General features: G+C 39.8%; 3 protein-coding genes across 3 annotated transcripts in view; all 3 read left to right on the top strand.

Moving 5' to 3' along the window:
• The first annotated feature begins 166 nt into the window (after positions 1 to 166).
• Positions 167 to 2,251, top strand: LOC111479209 (homeobox-leucine zipper protein HAT3-like). Its single transcript, XM_023123765.1, has 4 exons — positions 167 to 577; positions 830 to 1,137; positions 1,375 to 1,454; positions 1,745 to 2,251. Exons 1-4 carry the CDS (start codon positions 421 to 423, stop codon positions 2,034 to 2,036), a joined length of 837 nt encoding a protein of 278 aa, XP_022979533.1. The 5' UTR covers positions 167 to 420; the 3' UTR covers positions 2,037 to 2,251.
• A 336-nt stretch (positions 2,252 to 2,587) lies between these two features.
• On the top strand, positions 2,588 to 7,734 carry LOC111479210 (peptidyl-prolyl cis-trans isomerase FKBP20-2, chloroplastic). Its single transcript, XM_023123766.1, has 7 exons — positions 2,588 to 2,810; positions 3,493 to 3,589; positions 3,695 to 3,909; positions 4,050 to 4,159; positions 4,821 to 4,929; positions 5,076 to 5,152; positions 7,223 to 7,734. Exons 1-7 carry the CDS (start codon positions 2,759 to 2,761, stop codon positions 7,340 to 7,342), a joined length of 780 nt encoding a protein of 259 aa, XP_022979534.1. The 5' UTR covers positions 2,588 to 2,758; the 3' UTR covers positions 7,343 to 7,734.
• Positions 7,735 to 8,439: 705 nt separating this feature from the next.
• Positions 8,440 to 13,627, top strand: part of LOC111479203 (protein ARABIDILLO 1) — a 10,245-nt gene continuing 5,057 nt past the window's right edge. The window contains exons 1-4 of the mRNA XM_023123755.1: positions 8,440 to 10,701; positions 10,899 to 11,057; positions 11,152 to 11,232; positions 11,418 to 11,549. Coding sequence (XP_022979523.1) covers positions 9,352 to 10,701; positions 10,899 to 11,057; positions 11,152 to 11,232; positions 11,418 to 11,549 — 1,722 coding nt within the window. The 5' untranslated portion in view covers positions 8,440 to 9,351. The remainder of the gene's footprint in view (positions 10,702 to 10,898; positions 11,058 to 11,151; positions 11,233 to 11,417; positions 11,550 to 13,627) is intronic.

Below are 13,627 nucleotides of genomic sequence, written 5' to 3'. Positions count from 1 at the left end.
TTGAGAGAGAGGAGAGAGAGTGGGGGGTGTTAATAAAAAAGCCATTTTATCATGATTGAGCCAATAGCCTCTCTGACATAGGCGATGATTACATCTACACCCCTCGTGTCTCTCTCTCTTATTTTATTTTTTATGTATATGTATTTATTTATTTATTCTCTCTCTGCCTGTATCTATATATATAGTCCCATCCATGCTTTTACTCTGCTGCAGATCACCAGCAAAAGCTATGACATCTCCCTGCTGCACCGTCTCCCCATTTTTCCCACCATTTTCTTTCCTCTCTGCTTTCCCGGAATCCAAACACTAATTAATTACTTCCACTTCTTTCTCTCTCTCTCCCCTATATATTTTCCATCATTGCATTTTGGGCCATTTCGTTCTGTTCTGTGTAGTCTTTGGTTCTTGGAGGAACAAAAAATGGGCGGTAGAGATGACGAGTTGCGGCTGACTTTGAGTTTAGGGTTGGGAGTTCCGACTCGGCCTTCTTTTCAGCCGACTCACATTCACAGGCCATCGCACTCCATGCATAATCACATCCGCAATGGTTCTTGGAATGAGCTCTTTCAATTTTCTGGTAGTTTATTGATTTCCTGTGTTCTTATCTTTTCATTTGCATTTTATCTATTGCTCTACTGTGTTTCTTCTGAGTTTGTGGTGGATCCGTTATGATTTGAAGGATTGTATCTCATGCGAAGATTCTGCTCCGATTTCGCCATTGTCGTCGTCGTTTCTTAGAGAACTGATGATTTTGATAATTTATGAGTATTCGTTCGATTGAGTTTCTGAACCGTCGGTTCTGTATTTTTGGCTTATTTGTTTCGGTTAGATCGAAATGCCGATTCTAGGTCGTTTCTTAGGGGCATCGACGTGAATCGGCTGCCGACTGTCGTGGACGGCGAGGAAGAGAACGGCGTTTCATCTCCGAACAGTACCGTTTCTAGCATCAGTGGAAAGAGGAGCGAGAGAGAAGCCGAGGCGGAGGCGGAGGCCGAGGCTGAGAGAGCCTCGTGCTCACAAGGGAGCGACGATGAAGACGGCGGAGGTGGCGACGCCTCGAGAAAGAAGCTGAGGCTATCAAAGGAACAGTCGATGGTTCTTGAGGAGACCTTCAAAGAGCACAATACTCTCAATCCAGTAAGTGGTAATTTGGTCATTTCGTACGATTCCTCTCTCTACTTCATGTAAATGACTTGTGGCAATTTGGGTGACTATTGAGTTTCACGAGGGTGTTTAAGTCAATATTCGGTGGAGTTGTAAGAAAAGATGTAATTGCACTTTATTGACATTACGGGTTTATCTAGAATCTCGGTTACATTTACGTTACCTTTAAATTGATTGGTTCCTTTATTATTTTATTTTTGTAAATGTCAGAAGCAAAAGCTGGCACTTGCAAGGCAGCTGAATCTGAGACCGAGACAAGTGGAGGTGTGGTTTCAAAACAGAAGGGCAAGGTAAGTAAATTTCGAACTCGGGGTAGTATGGACATTTTAGTCTGCTGGGTTTCAGAACTTAGAAGTCAAATCATTCAGTATCCAGGGCTGCTAAAACCGCCTCCTCGTTAAAAGCGGAGGAGTCGTTGCTTTCGTAATTAATAGGTGCTCTGCCTCTGGTTTTTTAGTAGGAAGGTCAAAATTGTGAAGAGAAGGATTTATTTTGATTCAAGAGCCTTGAATTGTGTGACAGAATGTGAATAATGTAGTTTAGTGTGGGATTAATTGGTGTGGAAATTGTGGATGGGCAGGACGAAACTGAAGCAGACAGAAGTGGATTGCGAGTACTTGAAGAGGTGCTGCGAGAATCTAACAGGGGAGAACAGAAGGCTGCAGAAGGAGGTGCAGGAGTTGAGAGCGCTCAAGCTTTCTCCACAGCTCTATATGCACATGAATCCTCCTACCACCCTCACCATGTGTCCTCAGTGTGAGCGTGTGGCAGTTTCCTCATCTTCTTCCACCACCTGCCATCCAGCAGCGGCTGCTGGTGTACAGCGTCCCTCCATGCCCATCAAACCCATGGGCGGCGGTGTTGCCGATTGAACGTTGATCCCATTTTGTGTTTCCTTGTGTGTATGGATGGGAAATTTTGTTTGGGAGATGCTGGTGAGTTCATAGGTTGGTTAGGTCTGCGTAATCCGCTCCCTAAGATGAATGGAGGGGAGTGAGATAGGAATGGACGATGAGAAATCTTAGGGTGAAATTAAGATGAATGGAGAACCTTTTCTTTGCCACAAATGAAAAGGGTTTTATTTGGATGGGACATAAGTTATTGATTTGAAGATATTAACATAACATAAGATGGTGGTTCAGATGAACAAATCAACGAACTCACATATATATATACTTGTGTGGGTCAGCTCTCCTTACCCTTATATGAATTAAAAAATAATAATTTTTCTAAAATAAAATAAAACAAAAATATCTTACTAAAAGTTAATTTGAAACTTCAACAAAAGCAGAGACTGGATAGAAAGACCTGTTTCTTTTGAACATATTTATTTTTCAAAAGCCTATTTTCTGAAAAAAGAAAATAGTAATAATAATGACCGAGGTGTTAAAAAAAGAAAAAAAATTAGTGTAAGGGCATAGATGGGTGATTTAGGAGGATAGGGGGATAAATGGCATTTCGGGAAATTCGGAAAAGGGCGGCATAAGAGATGAGATAACATATGATGTTAGTTAGAAGATTGAAGATAATGCCGTCGGAATAAGAGGAAAACGGCCATGCCATAGCGTTTTCCGCCATTGTATTTGCAGAAGATATGCTTGTTCCTTGCTCAACGCCCTCTCTTACCTCCGCCCAATCTCTACCTTGTAAGGCCCATTCCACTCCCCATCTTCTTCTATTTGCCCTGGAATGTACATAGATTTATACTCGCATTCTTGGTGTTTTCTATTTTTATATATTCACAATGAACCCTGCTATTACTTGATGGAGTTTGCTAGTGATGGATAGAACTCAGATTATCAACTTTCATGCGAATTTGCTTCGTATCATCTTGTTTTCTTTGCTTAAGAGTCGCTTGTAGAAGAGGACTGCGATTTATCGCCTTTACTGATCTCTCCTCCCCGTCTCCTCATTATTTCCTCATCTGCAAGTTCATTTTTTCGTAGTTCAGCTGTTCTAACCTATTCATTTACCAGAATACATATATATATTTGTCTAATTAAAATTTTAAGCTAGCCCAACAGATTGAACTCTTAAGTAGGTGATTTAATAAGAGTTCTTGTGTTTGAACTTCTAATTGTAATTTACTATCTAATTAATGTTGACTTTCACTTGTTGGATAAATTTTCAAACTCACAAATGAAGGGTGTGTTAAAATATTGATTTTATTACATGTACCACAATTGATTAGATTAAGTTTCTGGGTTAGTAGTGATTGTACGAGATAAAGTAGCAAGTTGACTGTTTGCCTCATTGAATTGGGGAATATTGTATTGCTTCATCTCTACCTGTACCTTTGGTTTAATCAGTCAGTTGACGCCCTGGCAGACGTGGCGTTTTCAGCATGTCCAAAATCAAGAGCTTTCATAACTCAAATCAAGCAAGTACAGCGCTGCTGCTCATGTCATAGTTTCAATCACACCAGGTTAGACTTTGAATATTGGTTGATGATTGTGTTCTGTATTTCACAGTGAAGAAGGTATTTTGAATCAGTTAAGTGCTGACCAGAAAATTTTCCGTGCATGCTCAGTGGAGAGAATTCTTATATATCATCATCCAATGAGAATTCCAGGCGAAAGATTCTGCTATTTTTCTTATCAACTACAGGTTTATTTCCAACTCGGGATTCTTCTGCCAAGACAAAGCTTAAGAATCCATATGATGAAAGACGCTTACTAGAACAAAACAAAAGGAGGCAAAGAGAAAACAATGCACCTGATGACTTCCCAAGCTTTGTCCGAGAAGGTTCGTATCATGCTTCTATTCCTTAGCTGTATCAGGGTATCTTCAAGGCATTGCCTTTCCAAATGTACCTGAAAAGAGAAGAGAGTAAAATTAAGCCAAATGTATATAAAAGATTACATGTTTTCTAATGTGTGGCTCAGGTTTTGAGGTTAAGGTAATAGCACCGGAGACCTATGTAAAACGAGACTCTGGGCTCATATATTGGGATATCGAAGTTGGTAATGGTGATTGCCCCAAGGATGGTCAGCAGGTTTTATTCTCTTTTCTTTTCAATTCCAATATCTTTTCTCCAATTGTCTAGCATAAACAATATTTATCTTTTAGTGGTGTTACATTCAAGATTAGCGAACCAATACGGTGTAGTTAAAGGTGCCCTTTATACTGTGTAGTGCAGTATTAGCATTCTTATTAACTCTTAACTTTGGCGTCTGTCACATGTTTCTATCCTTGGACGATATCCTGGACTAGAAGAGAATTTAGCATGCAGTCAGATGAATATTGCTTGGCTCGCCCGTTCATTTGTCACGTTTTATGATGTCAGTATGAATTAAGAGTTCATTTTTATTAGAGAGAGAGCAGGAAATGAATCCCAATCTCTGATGTCATAAGATAATTTTAATTCCGTTAGTTAAGTTCAGGACTCTCTGAAAGACAAAGCTGAGTTTGAGAGGTGAAAAATGAAGATGGTAAAACTAATTATCAATTGATCTCTGGAAATTTGTATGAAAAATGCTTCTTGGTTTCACATGTCTAATTGTTAAACAATTCAAATGTTGATGGTAAAAATAATTCACCAACCTATAACAAACAGCCGATTTTGTAATGAGTGATTAATATTTAGTTTTATGTTGCATGGTTTTGACATTAGTGGAATTTCCTGGTGTACATTGTGACTCTGAAGGCCCTTTCAGGTGACTTTTCACTATGTTGGCTACAATGAGTCTGGTCGTCGAATTGACAGCACATACTTGCAGGGTTCTCCCGCCAGAATCCGTGTGGGCACTAATGCGTTGGTCCCAGGTAGTTAAGCTACCCCACCTTCACCACACACACCCCCACCCACACACACACAAAAGAGTGAAAAAAAAACGCTCACCAATCTTGTAAAAGCAAGAAGAGATTGACTTACGGTTGAAAATAATCACGTAGCATCTGAAATATTGCAGGATTTGAGGAAGGAATTCGAGGCATGAGACCAGGGGGAAAGAGGAGAATAATAATTCCACCAGAACTTGGACCACCTGTGAGTTCTCAAGCATACGATTGTTGCTTCAATTTTATATAAGCATCTTAAGTTTCTTATAACTGATTGTTATATATGCTGCAATTTTTAGTTATTTAAGGAAAATCCAACCATAATTTGACCTCCCATTGCTAATTTTCCCTTCATTTCATCTCCAGCTAGACAAAGCTCTATCTTTTACCATGAGATGGTTTATATTAGTACACAACAAATTAAACAAGGTTTTCTTGCTTAGCAGAAAACTTGGTTCTCGATAGATAAGCGCTATTGGAGAAGATTATATACTAGGTTGGGGCAAGTTAGGTAGTCGCCTACTCAAGATAAAGGAGCAATGTAATAAAGGAACTCCAGCAAGCATTGGCCAAAAAGTTGGACAAAATAAGAGGACAAAAGCAAACGTCCAACAGGTGATAGGAAATCAACCCAAGAAGGCTTATTACAAAAATTTCCTCAAACCAGCTTTAATAGAATAAATCTTACTAATCCAGAAAACCTCGGTTCTATATTTAAACCAGGGACCACAGAGTAGATGTTCTTAATAATTTCCAAGCCTCTTGGAGAAGCACTGCAATAGGTAAAATTCCTTTCGGAGTTTATTTTGAAAATCTTTTCATGTAGGGACATTGGAAAAACAGGCCCTTCTAGATCTTCATTCTCACAATTGCAATGTACACACTAATATGGACGAGGGCAAAATAAAAGAATGACCTTCTGAACCCAATCAGTCCTGTTGACTCCACCTAATGTTAAGGGCCTTTCTTTCTAAATAGTAAATAATTTGGGACAGCTTTGGGTCAGAACACTGATTTGCTAGTTAGACGGCTGAGTTGAATCGTGCATGACAAGATGCCCGAACCATCAACTATTAGATCAAAGAACCTTTACTGTTGCTTGGTGAGGAGTCCCCAGCACGTTTTTTGAGAATTTGGCTAGCTCAATTATCTCTCTATCAAATGAACAATCTTCTATCCTGCATATGTGAACCACCTTTGTTCGCCTTCCAGCTATTCTTGTTTGATAAAACTACGTTAGTGGCCACCTAATGAAGACTAGAGAAAAAAAACATCGAGCTATTCAGAGATCCACACATCTTCCCAAGAAGAAATATTGTCACACTTTCCTGCCTTCAGAGAAAAGGAAAGTTCACAAAGATGTTATATTCGATGATGAATCTTCTAGGACTTCTTTTCATAAGATCTCTTCTTTTGGCAATAAACCAAGCTCCCTTAAGAACCTCAAACCTGCAACCTCGTATTTGCAACAGTAAAGTTCTTTAACGCATTCACTCTTAAAATTTTTTGTACCCATTTAGATGCAATAGCCACAAATTTCTGCATAAAATTTTCACAAACCTAAGCCTCCAGCAATCAGATGAAGAACTACTGAACTCCATTGAATTAAGTGAATTCCTCCCTCAGTACATAACCTCCTTTGCATAGTCATTTATAGTTCTCTCTCATGTTCCCTTGGCTACATCTTGGAACGAAAGAAATTTCTTCTGAAATATATACAAGTTAACGCTCCTTCTTGCGAGTAATATGAAAAGGAAGCTTGTGATTAAATTCAAAGACAACTTCAGAATGGGCATGATACGAGAGAATATTGCCTTGTCGTAGAGCCACAAACTCGCCTTTTTGTCCTTTCTTATCTGCCAGCCTCTGAAACTGGATTCTGATAATTTTCTGCTCCACTTATTTTGTGCATTGCTTCCATGCAAGCAAGACACAAGAGGAATTGGATCCTGGTAGTAATCTGCTCCACTTATTTTGTGCATTTCTTCAATGCAAGTAAGACAGAGGAGGAATTCTGGATTTCTGTTATCTAATCAGAGATGCGGATAGACTTCATTGATTTGTCTTGGAGTAAAATTGTCTTCACAGTTCCCATATCTTGAAAAACTTATGGATGGATGGATACCCATGTCTTAATGATTTAAGTCGAGAAGGCAGAATGCTCGCATTAATGTTCACTTGTTTGCTTGCCTCGATGGTCTCCATTTTTTTTTTTTTCTGCGACTGATGTGATGTCTGATGATTTATCTCAATTGATTCGACTTTTTATTATCTTCAGGTGGGGCCTTCCACATTTTTCAGCTCGAAGCAGTTTGAAGTTTTTGATGTGGAACTGTTAAACGTCAAGGATTGTCAGAGGAGGACAATAGCCTTTTACTCTGATATTGTTTGCAACTAGGAGTTGAAGATTGTCTTTTTTGAGGTACATGGATCTTTGAGACGAATCACCCTAAGAACTCCATACCGCTCAATGTATATGCTGAATTTATTGCCTTTTCTGCTGAGAAACCTCTTAGAAAATAAGCATTAACTCCTATCCTCCCCCCAACGCAAATGAAATGTTTTTACAGTGATTGCATTAGATTAAAGATCAGATCACCAAGTTGCATGGACTTTTTCTATTTTTCACCATCTCCCGATGAGTAAGTTAGATCTCCTGAGCCGGCCTTGGAGCACCATCATTGCTTTGACTTTGCTTATCAACCATTGCAAGTAATTTGAACCCCTCTTCACGTGTATAAAACACAGCTTATTTAAATTATTATCTTAAAAATTATTGGTTTCGATCCCATTCTATTATTGTCGAACTGTAAAAAGAGTTTACTATTGTCTTTCATAACTCGATTATAAATGACGAGAGTTGATCGCTGATCAATGCATGGTAAATAAGAGTCGGTTAGTTTCATTTGAGAAATGTTTATATATTTAACCGCAAATTCATTTGTAATATTAGTAAATTACACGACACGTCAAAAGCTAAAGATGAGGTGAGATGGATAAAAGTTTTATAATGTATTCAATTTTGCCAATTAAATTGTTATCTATGCGCTTGGTGTATGACAATACTTAAGATTCGAGTTCGGTAAGATCTTAAAGGTAAAACTTGAATCCTACCATTTTTAATCTACATTTTCTTACTATATTATAGTTTTTTTTAAGCGAAATATGTCACATAGTTGGTAAATTCAAGGGAAAATATGTTAATAAAAAAATAAAAAAATCTTTGAAACATGGATGGTGAAGATGGAGTGAATTGAATAAACAAACTGATAAGAGCAAACCAAGTTGATTTAATTAGATTTTTTAGAAGGTTCTAACTTCATTCATATATTGTAACTAATTAATTCTAATAACAAGTAACGTTAATAGGCAGCACGGTTTTAGGGATATCATATTAATCTACATTGTTTCCAAAAATTAATATTAGGATGGTAGTATGAAAGAGAGAAGATTTGGTGTAACCTAAAATTGAATCGATAGGGCAAGCTGTGGGGTGGCCTGCCCATAGACAAAATCTGGAAACCCATGTGGTAGAAATACAGCACAATACAATGGACAGCATCAAACTCATGATGCTCCCTTCTCCTTCCCAGATTGATTAGCTGCGTAGTTGATCACATTCTTCTTCATCCACACCATTTTTGTCTCGCCCTCTTTCTCATCTCAGTGCTGTAATTCTTCTCCCACCATTCCACCTTCCTCTTCCCAATTTCTTTCTCTCTCTCTCTCTCTCTCCCTCTCTCTCCCTGTATGCATATGCCTGTGGTTATTTGGTGCACAACAGTACAAAGTAAAATAGGGGAGAGAGGTGGACGACACATGCTTTGAGGGTTTGAGCTTCCACTCTGTCAAAACATTGCCTCAATTCTCTCCAACCCTTTCTTAGCTCTGTCCTCCCTCTCTCTCCCTTCCTTTCTTTGCAATCTACGCTCCCTTTTCATCTCTTCTGCTCAATTCCGACGTTTTTCAATCAATCATATTCAATGTGTCCTGATTTCTTCCAAAAGCTTGAAGATTTCAGGGTTTACCGGCGCACCCAGATACCAACAACTATCAGCTTTTACGGAGCCACGATTTCCATTCATATAATCAATCCATAAGCCGGATTAATTTGTTCATTCTTCTTTTTCCCCATCCCATTGCCCACGAACTTGCCTTTTTTGGGTTCACGTAACAGTTTACAATCAATTCTGACGCAATCGTAGCTTCTTTCTGTGGAGGACTAGGGTTTTGAAGTAATTGAACAGAGTTCCCGTCGGTTTATATATCCCCATTCAGCGCCTTAAGGAGTCCGGGATTTGGGTTTAGAGAGTATGGTTTGGTGCATTCCTGTGTTTCGTTTGTGTTGTTCGAAATTTCCTTGAGGTTCGGGGTACCGGTATCTGAGTTTCTGGATTTGGGTGGAACATGAATCGGAGGGTGCGGAGGAAGGTGACAAGAAAGGGGAAGGAGAAGCTGATTTTGCCAAGCTACCCTGAAATTGAAAGTGAGATTGCTGATTTGGACAATAAACAGACTGTAGATTGGACTAGTTTGCCTGATGATACAGTCCTTCAGCTTTTCTCTTGTCTGAATTATCGTGACCGGGCAAACTTGTCGTCAACATGTAGAACATGGAGAGTTCTTGGTTTATCTTCATGCTTGTGGACTTCATTTGATCTTCGAGCACACAAAATTGATGCTGCAATGGCTGCTTCCCTTGCTTCCAGATGCAAGAATCTTCACAAGCTCAGGTTTCGTGGGGCAGAGTCTGCTGATGCAATAATTCTTCTTCTTGCAAAGAATTTGCGTGAAATAAGTGGTGATTACTGTAGGAAAATTACTGATGCTACACTTTCTGCTATTGCAGCTCGGCACGAGGCACTTGAAAGCCTCCAGCTTGGGCCAGATTTCTGTGAAAGGATCAGTAGCGATGCTATAAAAGCAATAGCTATTTGTTGTCCTAAGTTGAAAAGGCTTAGGCTTTCTGGAATTAGGGATGTCAATGCAGAGGCTCTCAATGCTCTATCAAAGCATTGCCCTAATTTGCTTGATATTGGTTTCATTGATTGTCTGAATGTAGATGAGATGGCCCTTGGAAACATAGCATCCGTTCGTTTTCTCTCAGTTGCTGGGACCTCAAATATGAAGTGGGGTGCCGTTTCACATCAGTGGCATAAGCTGCCTAGCTTGGTTTGTTTAGATGTCTCACGAACTGACATCAGTCCTGTTACTGTATCAAGATTAATGTCATCATCTCAGAGCTTACGAATCTTGTGTGCCTTCAGTTGTTCAGTTCTGGAAGAAGATGCTGGCGTCACTGCCAGCAAATATAAAGGAAAATTGTTGCTTGCCCTTTTCACAGATGTTGTGAAGGAAATTGCTTCTTTATTTGTCGATACTACCACACAAGGGGAAAACATGTTGTTAGGTTGGAGGATTTTGAAGAATAAAAATAAGAGTTTGGATGAGATAATGACGTGGCTCGAGTGGATATTATCTCATAATCTTCTGCGTATTGCTGAGAGCAATCAGCATGGTCTGGATAATTTTTGGCTCGATCAGGGTGCAGCATTGTTACTTAGTTTGATGCAGAGTTCACAAGAGGATGTTCAAGAAAGGGCAGCAACAGGTCTTGCAACCTTTGTCGTCATTGATGATGAAAATGCTAGTATCGACTCTGGAAGGGCAGAAGAGGTTATGCGACGTGGTGGAATATGTCTCCTTCTAAACTTGGCAAAGTCTTGGAGGGAAGGGCTTCAGTCTGAGGCGGCAAAGGTAAACTTCATATGGATATATAACTGGAAAATAAGCACTTTACAAAACTTTTGTTGGCTGATTTGATTATGATGATGATTGAGACATGTACTATTCCATTTGTACCCATTTCTCATGAACATTTCAATGCTACTATAAATTGTAGTTGATGGGTTTGAGCCGAAACAACTTAATGTGCTTTTCCTTTTCTTGTGTAGGCCATAGCGAACTTGTCCGTGAATGCTAATGTTGCAAAGGCAGTAGCCGAAGAAGGTGGAATTGATATTCTTGCAGGTCTTGCACGATCCATGAATAGATTAGTTGCAGAAGAGGCTGCTGGAGGATTGTGGAATCTTTCTGTTGGCGAGGAACACAAGGTCTGATGTTTACACATTGTATTTTTCTCAGTAGTAGCAGAATTAGAGACTGTTAACTTCCAGTTTTGATAATGGATTTTTTAAATAAAAATAGGGTGCGATTGCTGAGGCTGGTGGAGTAAGAGCTTTAGTTGATTTGATATTTAAATGGTCTTCTGGTGGTGATGGAGTTCTTGTAAGTTTCTCCATTTCAGTTTTGTTTCGTTATTTGTTTTTGGTATCTGCGAGTATCTGAATAGTCTATTTCTGTCTTATCTTATCTTTATTCCCTTATCCTCCTTGAGCATTACACCTTTGCAAGTGGTAATTAAAGTTCCTCATAATCCATAGATTTTAATTTTGCTTGACATGCGTATTCAGGAACGTGCAGCTGGTGCACTAGCAAATTTGGCAGCTGATGATAGGTGTAGTACTGAAGTTGCATTAGCAGGTGGTGTGCATGCTTTGGTGATGCTTGCTCGAAACTGCAAGTTTGAAGGAGTGCAAGAACAGGTGACCACCCAGGATTTTTTTTTTTTTTCTTTCTAAAAAGAATTTGCATACTATAAGTTTATATTTTGATCATTCAGATGTGATTGAGGATCACATTTCATCTTGATTGAAGTTGCTTTGATTTTGGTTCTTTTCCTTCTAAAATATGCATATTCCTAAATTATTTTTAACATGGTATTATACTTTTTATGACGAATGCTCTGATTTTATTTACCATTGCGTTATTGTCTAGGACCTGATTTTATTTCATGCTCTATACTGGTGTCAACATAAAGACCCCTTCAAAAATTTTAGTTTTTTTCTTTTTTTTTTGCATTGTTTTCCAATTGATGAGCTCTTCTGTAGTTCACTTTTTGGCGTTAGGAGCCTATTAAGCTCCTTTTATTTCACATATAAAAAAGGTTCTAGCAATTTTCACCCCTCTAGAATGCAAGCCTGGATGCGTGAAATAAGAGATGGAAGATCGCACTCTTTCTTGCACATTGTGCAAATTCTAGTAATTAATTCACTTTTAGGGTATTTCATCAATGTCTTCCCTTTGAAGGTCAGCTGGTTCCATTGGATTTTGACGAGGTGGTTGGTTCCCATTGCCTTTTCCATCTCTATTCAATTTTCTTTGGCAGATGGAGAAAGGTTTTTGGCTATGATGTTTATGATTTGACGTCTTACCTTGGAAACATTTTTTTGGTGGGAGTTGGAGGATGTGGGTAAATGATTTGGTCTAATAGGGACAAGTGTTTCTGTAACAACCCACCGCTAGCAGATATTGTCCTCTTTGGGCTTCTCCTCAAGGTTCTGAAAACGTGCTTGCTAGGGAGAGGTTTCCACACCCTTATAAAGAATGTTTCATTCTCCTCCCAACCGATGTGGAATCTCGCAATCCACCCCCCTTCAGGTCTCAGCCTCCTCACTAGCACATCACCTGGTGTCTAGCTCTGATACCATTTGTAATAATCCAAGGTCACTGCTAGCGGTGAGCTTGGGCCGTTATAGTTTCAAGATAAACGAAAGTTCTAGCTATGACGACGTCGAATATGAGGTGTTTCAACGAATTGATCATTGGTGTGGAATTGAATGAAAGACCTTTAGGAAATAGTATATTAATCTGGTGTAACCGTTGGTTGGGGGGATGTTCGCCTTTAGAGTCCTTGTCTGTCCAATGGTTTCTCCGATCATTCTTTCTTCCCGTGTTTGGTCAATTTGAAGCTGTCAAGTGGTTCCATTTTCTTCTTTGTGGAAGGTGAAGATTACCAAGAAGGTTAAGTTCTTCATCTAATAGGTTATGCACGGAAGAGTCAACACCTTGGATCAGATCTTGGTCAGACGGTCATTTTGATAGGACCACTTTGTTGTATTCTTTGCAAGAGGGTACATAAACCTCGAAAAGTTTCTCTGAAGATGTGATTTTGCAGGTGCTGTTTGGAGTTTTTTCTTGGAGGCGTTTTGCTTATGCTTTTCTAACTCTCAGGTTGTAGGGAGACAATTGAAGAGCTCCTTCTCCATTCAACTTTCCAACTCTCAAGGTTCTCCAAAATGTTTGTGGGCACACTACGAGTGTTATAAACTAGTCTTGTCCTAGTTTAATGGTTTGGGTAATTCCTGGTGGAGGTTGGAATAGCTGCAATGGTTATATTCATCTTATGGTACTTTCTTATCTTGGTCAGATGGTTGGATATCGCTACAAAATATTGAAAGAACCTCAGCCCTGTGTAGACGCAAGGTTATCTTACAGGCACTTGACCTACAGTAAAGAGGAGCCAACTTGCACTGCAGAAAAGTTAAAATGCACGTACATGCGGTGTGTATGACTAAGGGTTGTTAATAGCGATTATAATCTTTAGACCAAGCCAATTATGAGCAAAAGGCTGTTCATACTTATGGGTAGTTTGTGTAAACGTTCAAGATATTATCATGATTCCAACAAAGAGAGCTCCCCCCCCCCCCCCCCCCCCCCCCCCCCCCCCCCCCCCCCCCCCCCCCCCCCCCCCCCCCCCCCCCCCCCCCCCCCCCCCCCCCCCCCCCCCCCCCCCCCCCCCCCCCCCCCCCCCCCCCCCCCCCCCCCCCCCCCCCCCCCCCCC

This window comes from Cucurbita maxima, unplaced genomic scaffold (assembly GCF_002738345.1).
Source record: "Cucurbita maxima cultivar Rimu unplaced genomic scaffold, Cmax_1.0 Cma_Scf00005, whole genome shotgun sequence".
Lineage (NCBI taxonomy): Eukaryota > Viridiplantae > Streptophyta > Magnoliopsida > Cucurbitales > Cucurbitaceae > Cucurbita > Cucurbita maxima.
This window is presented reverse-complemented; position numbering and strand designations above follow the sequence as displayed.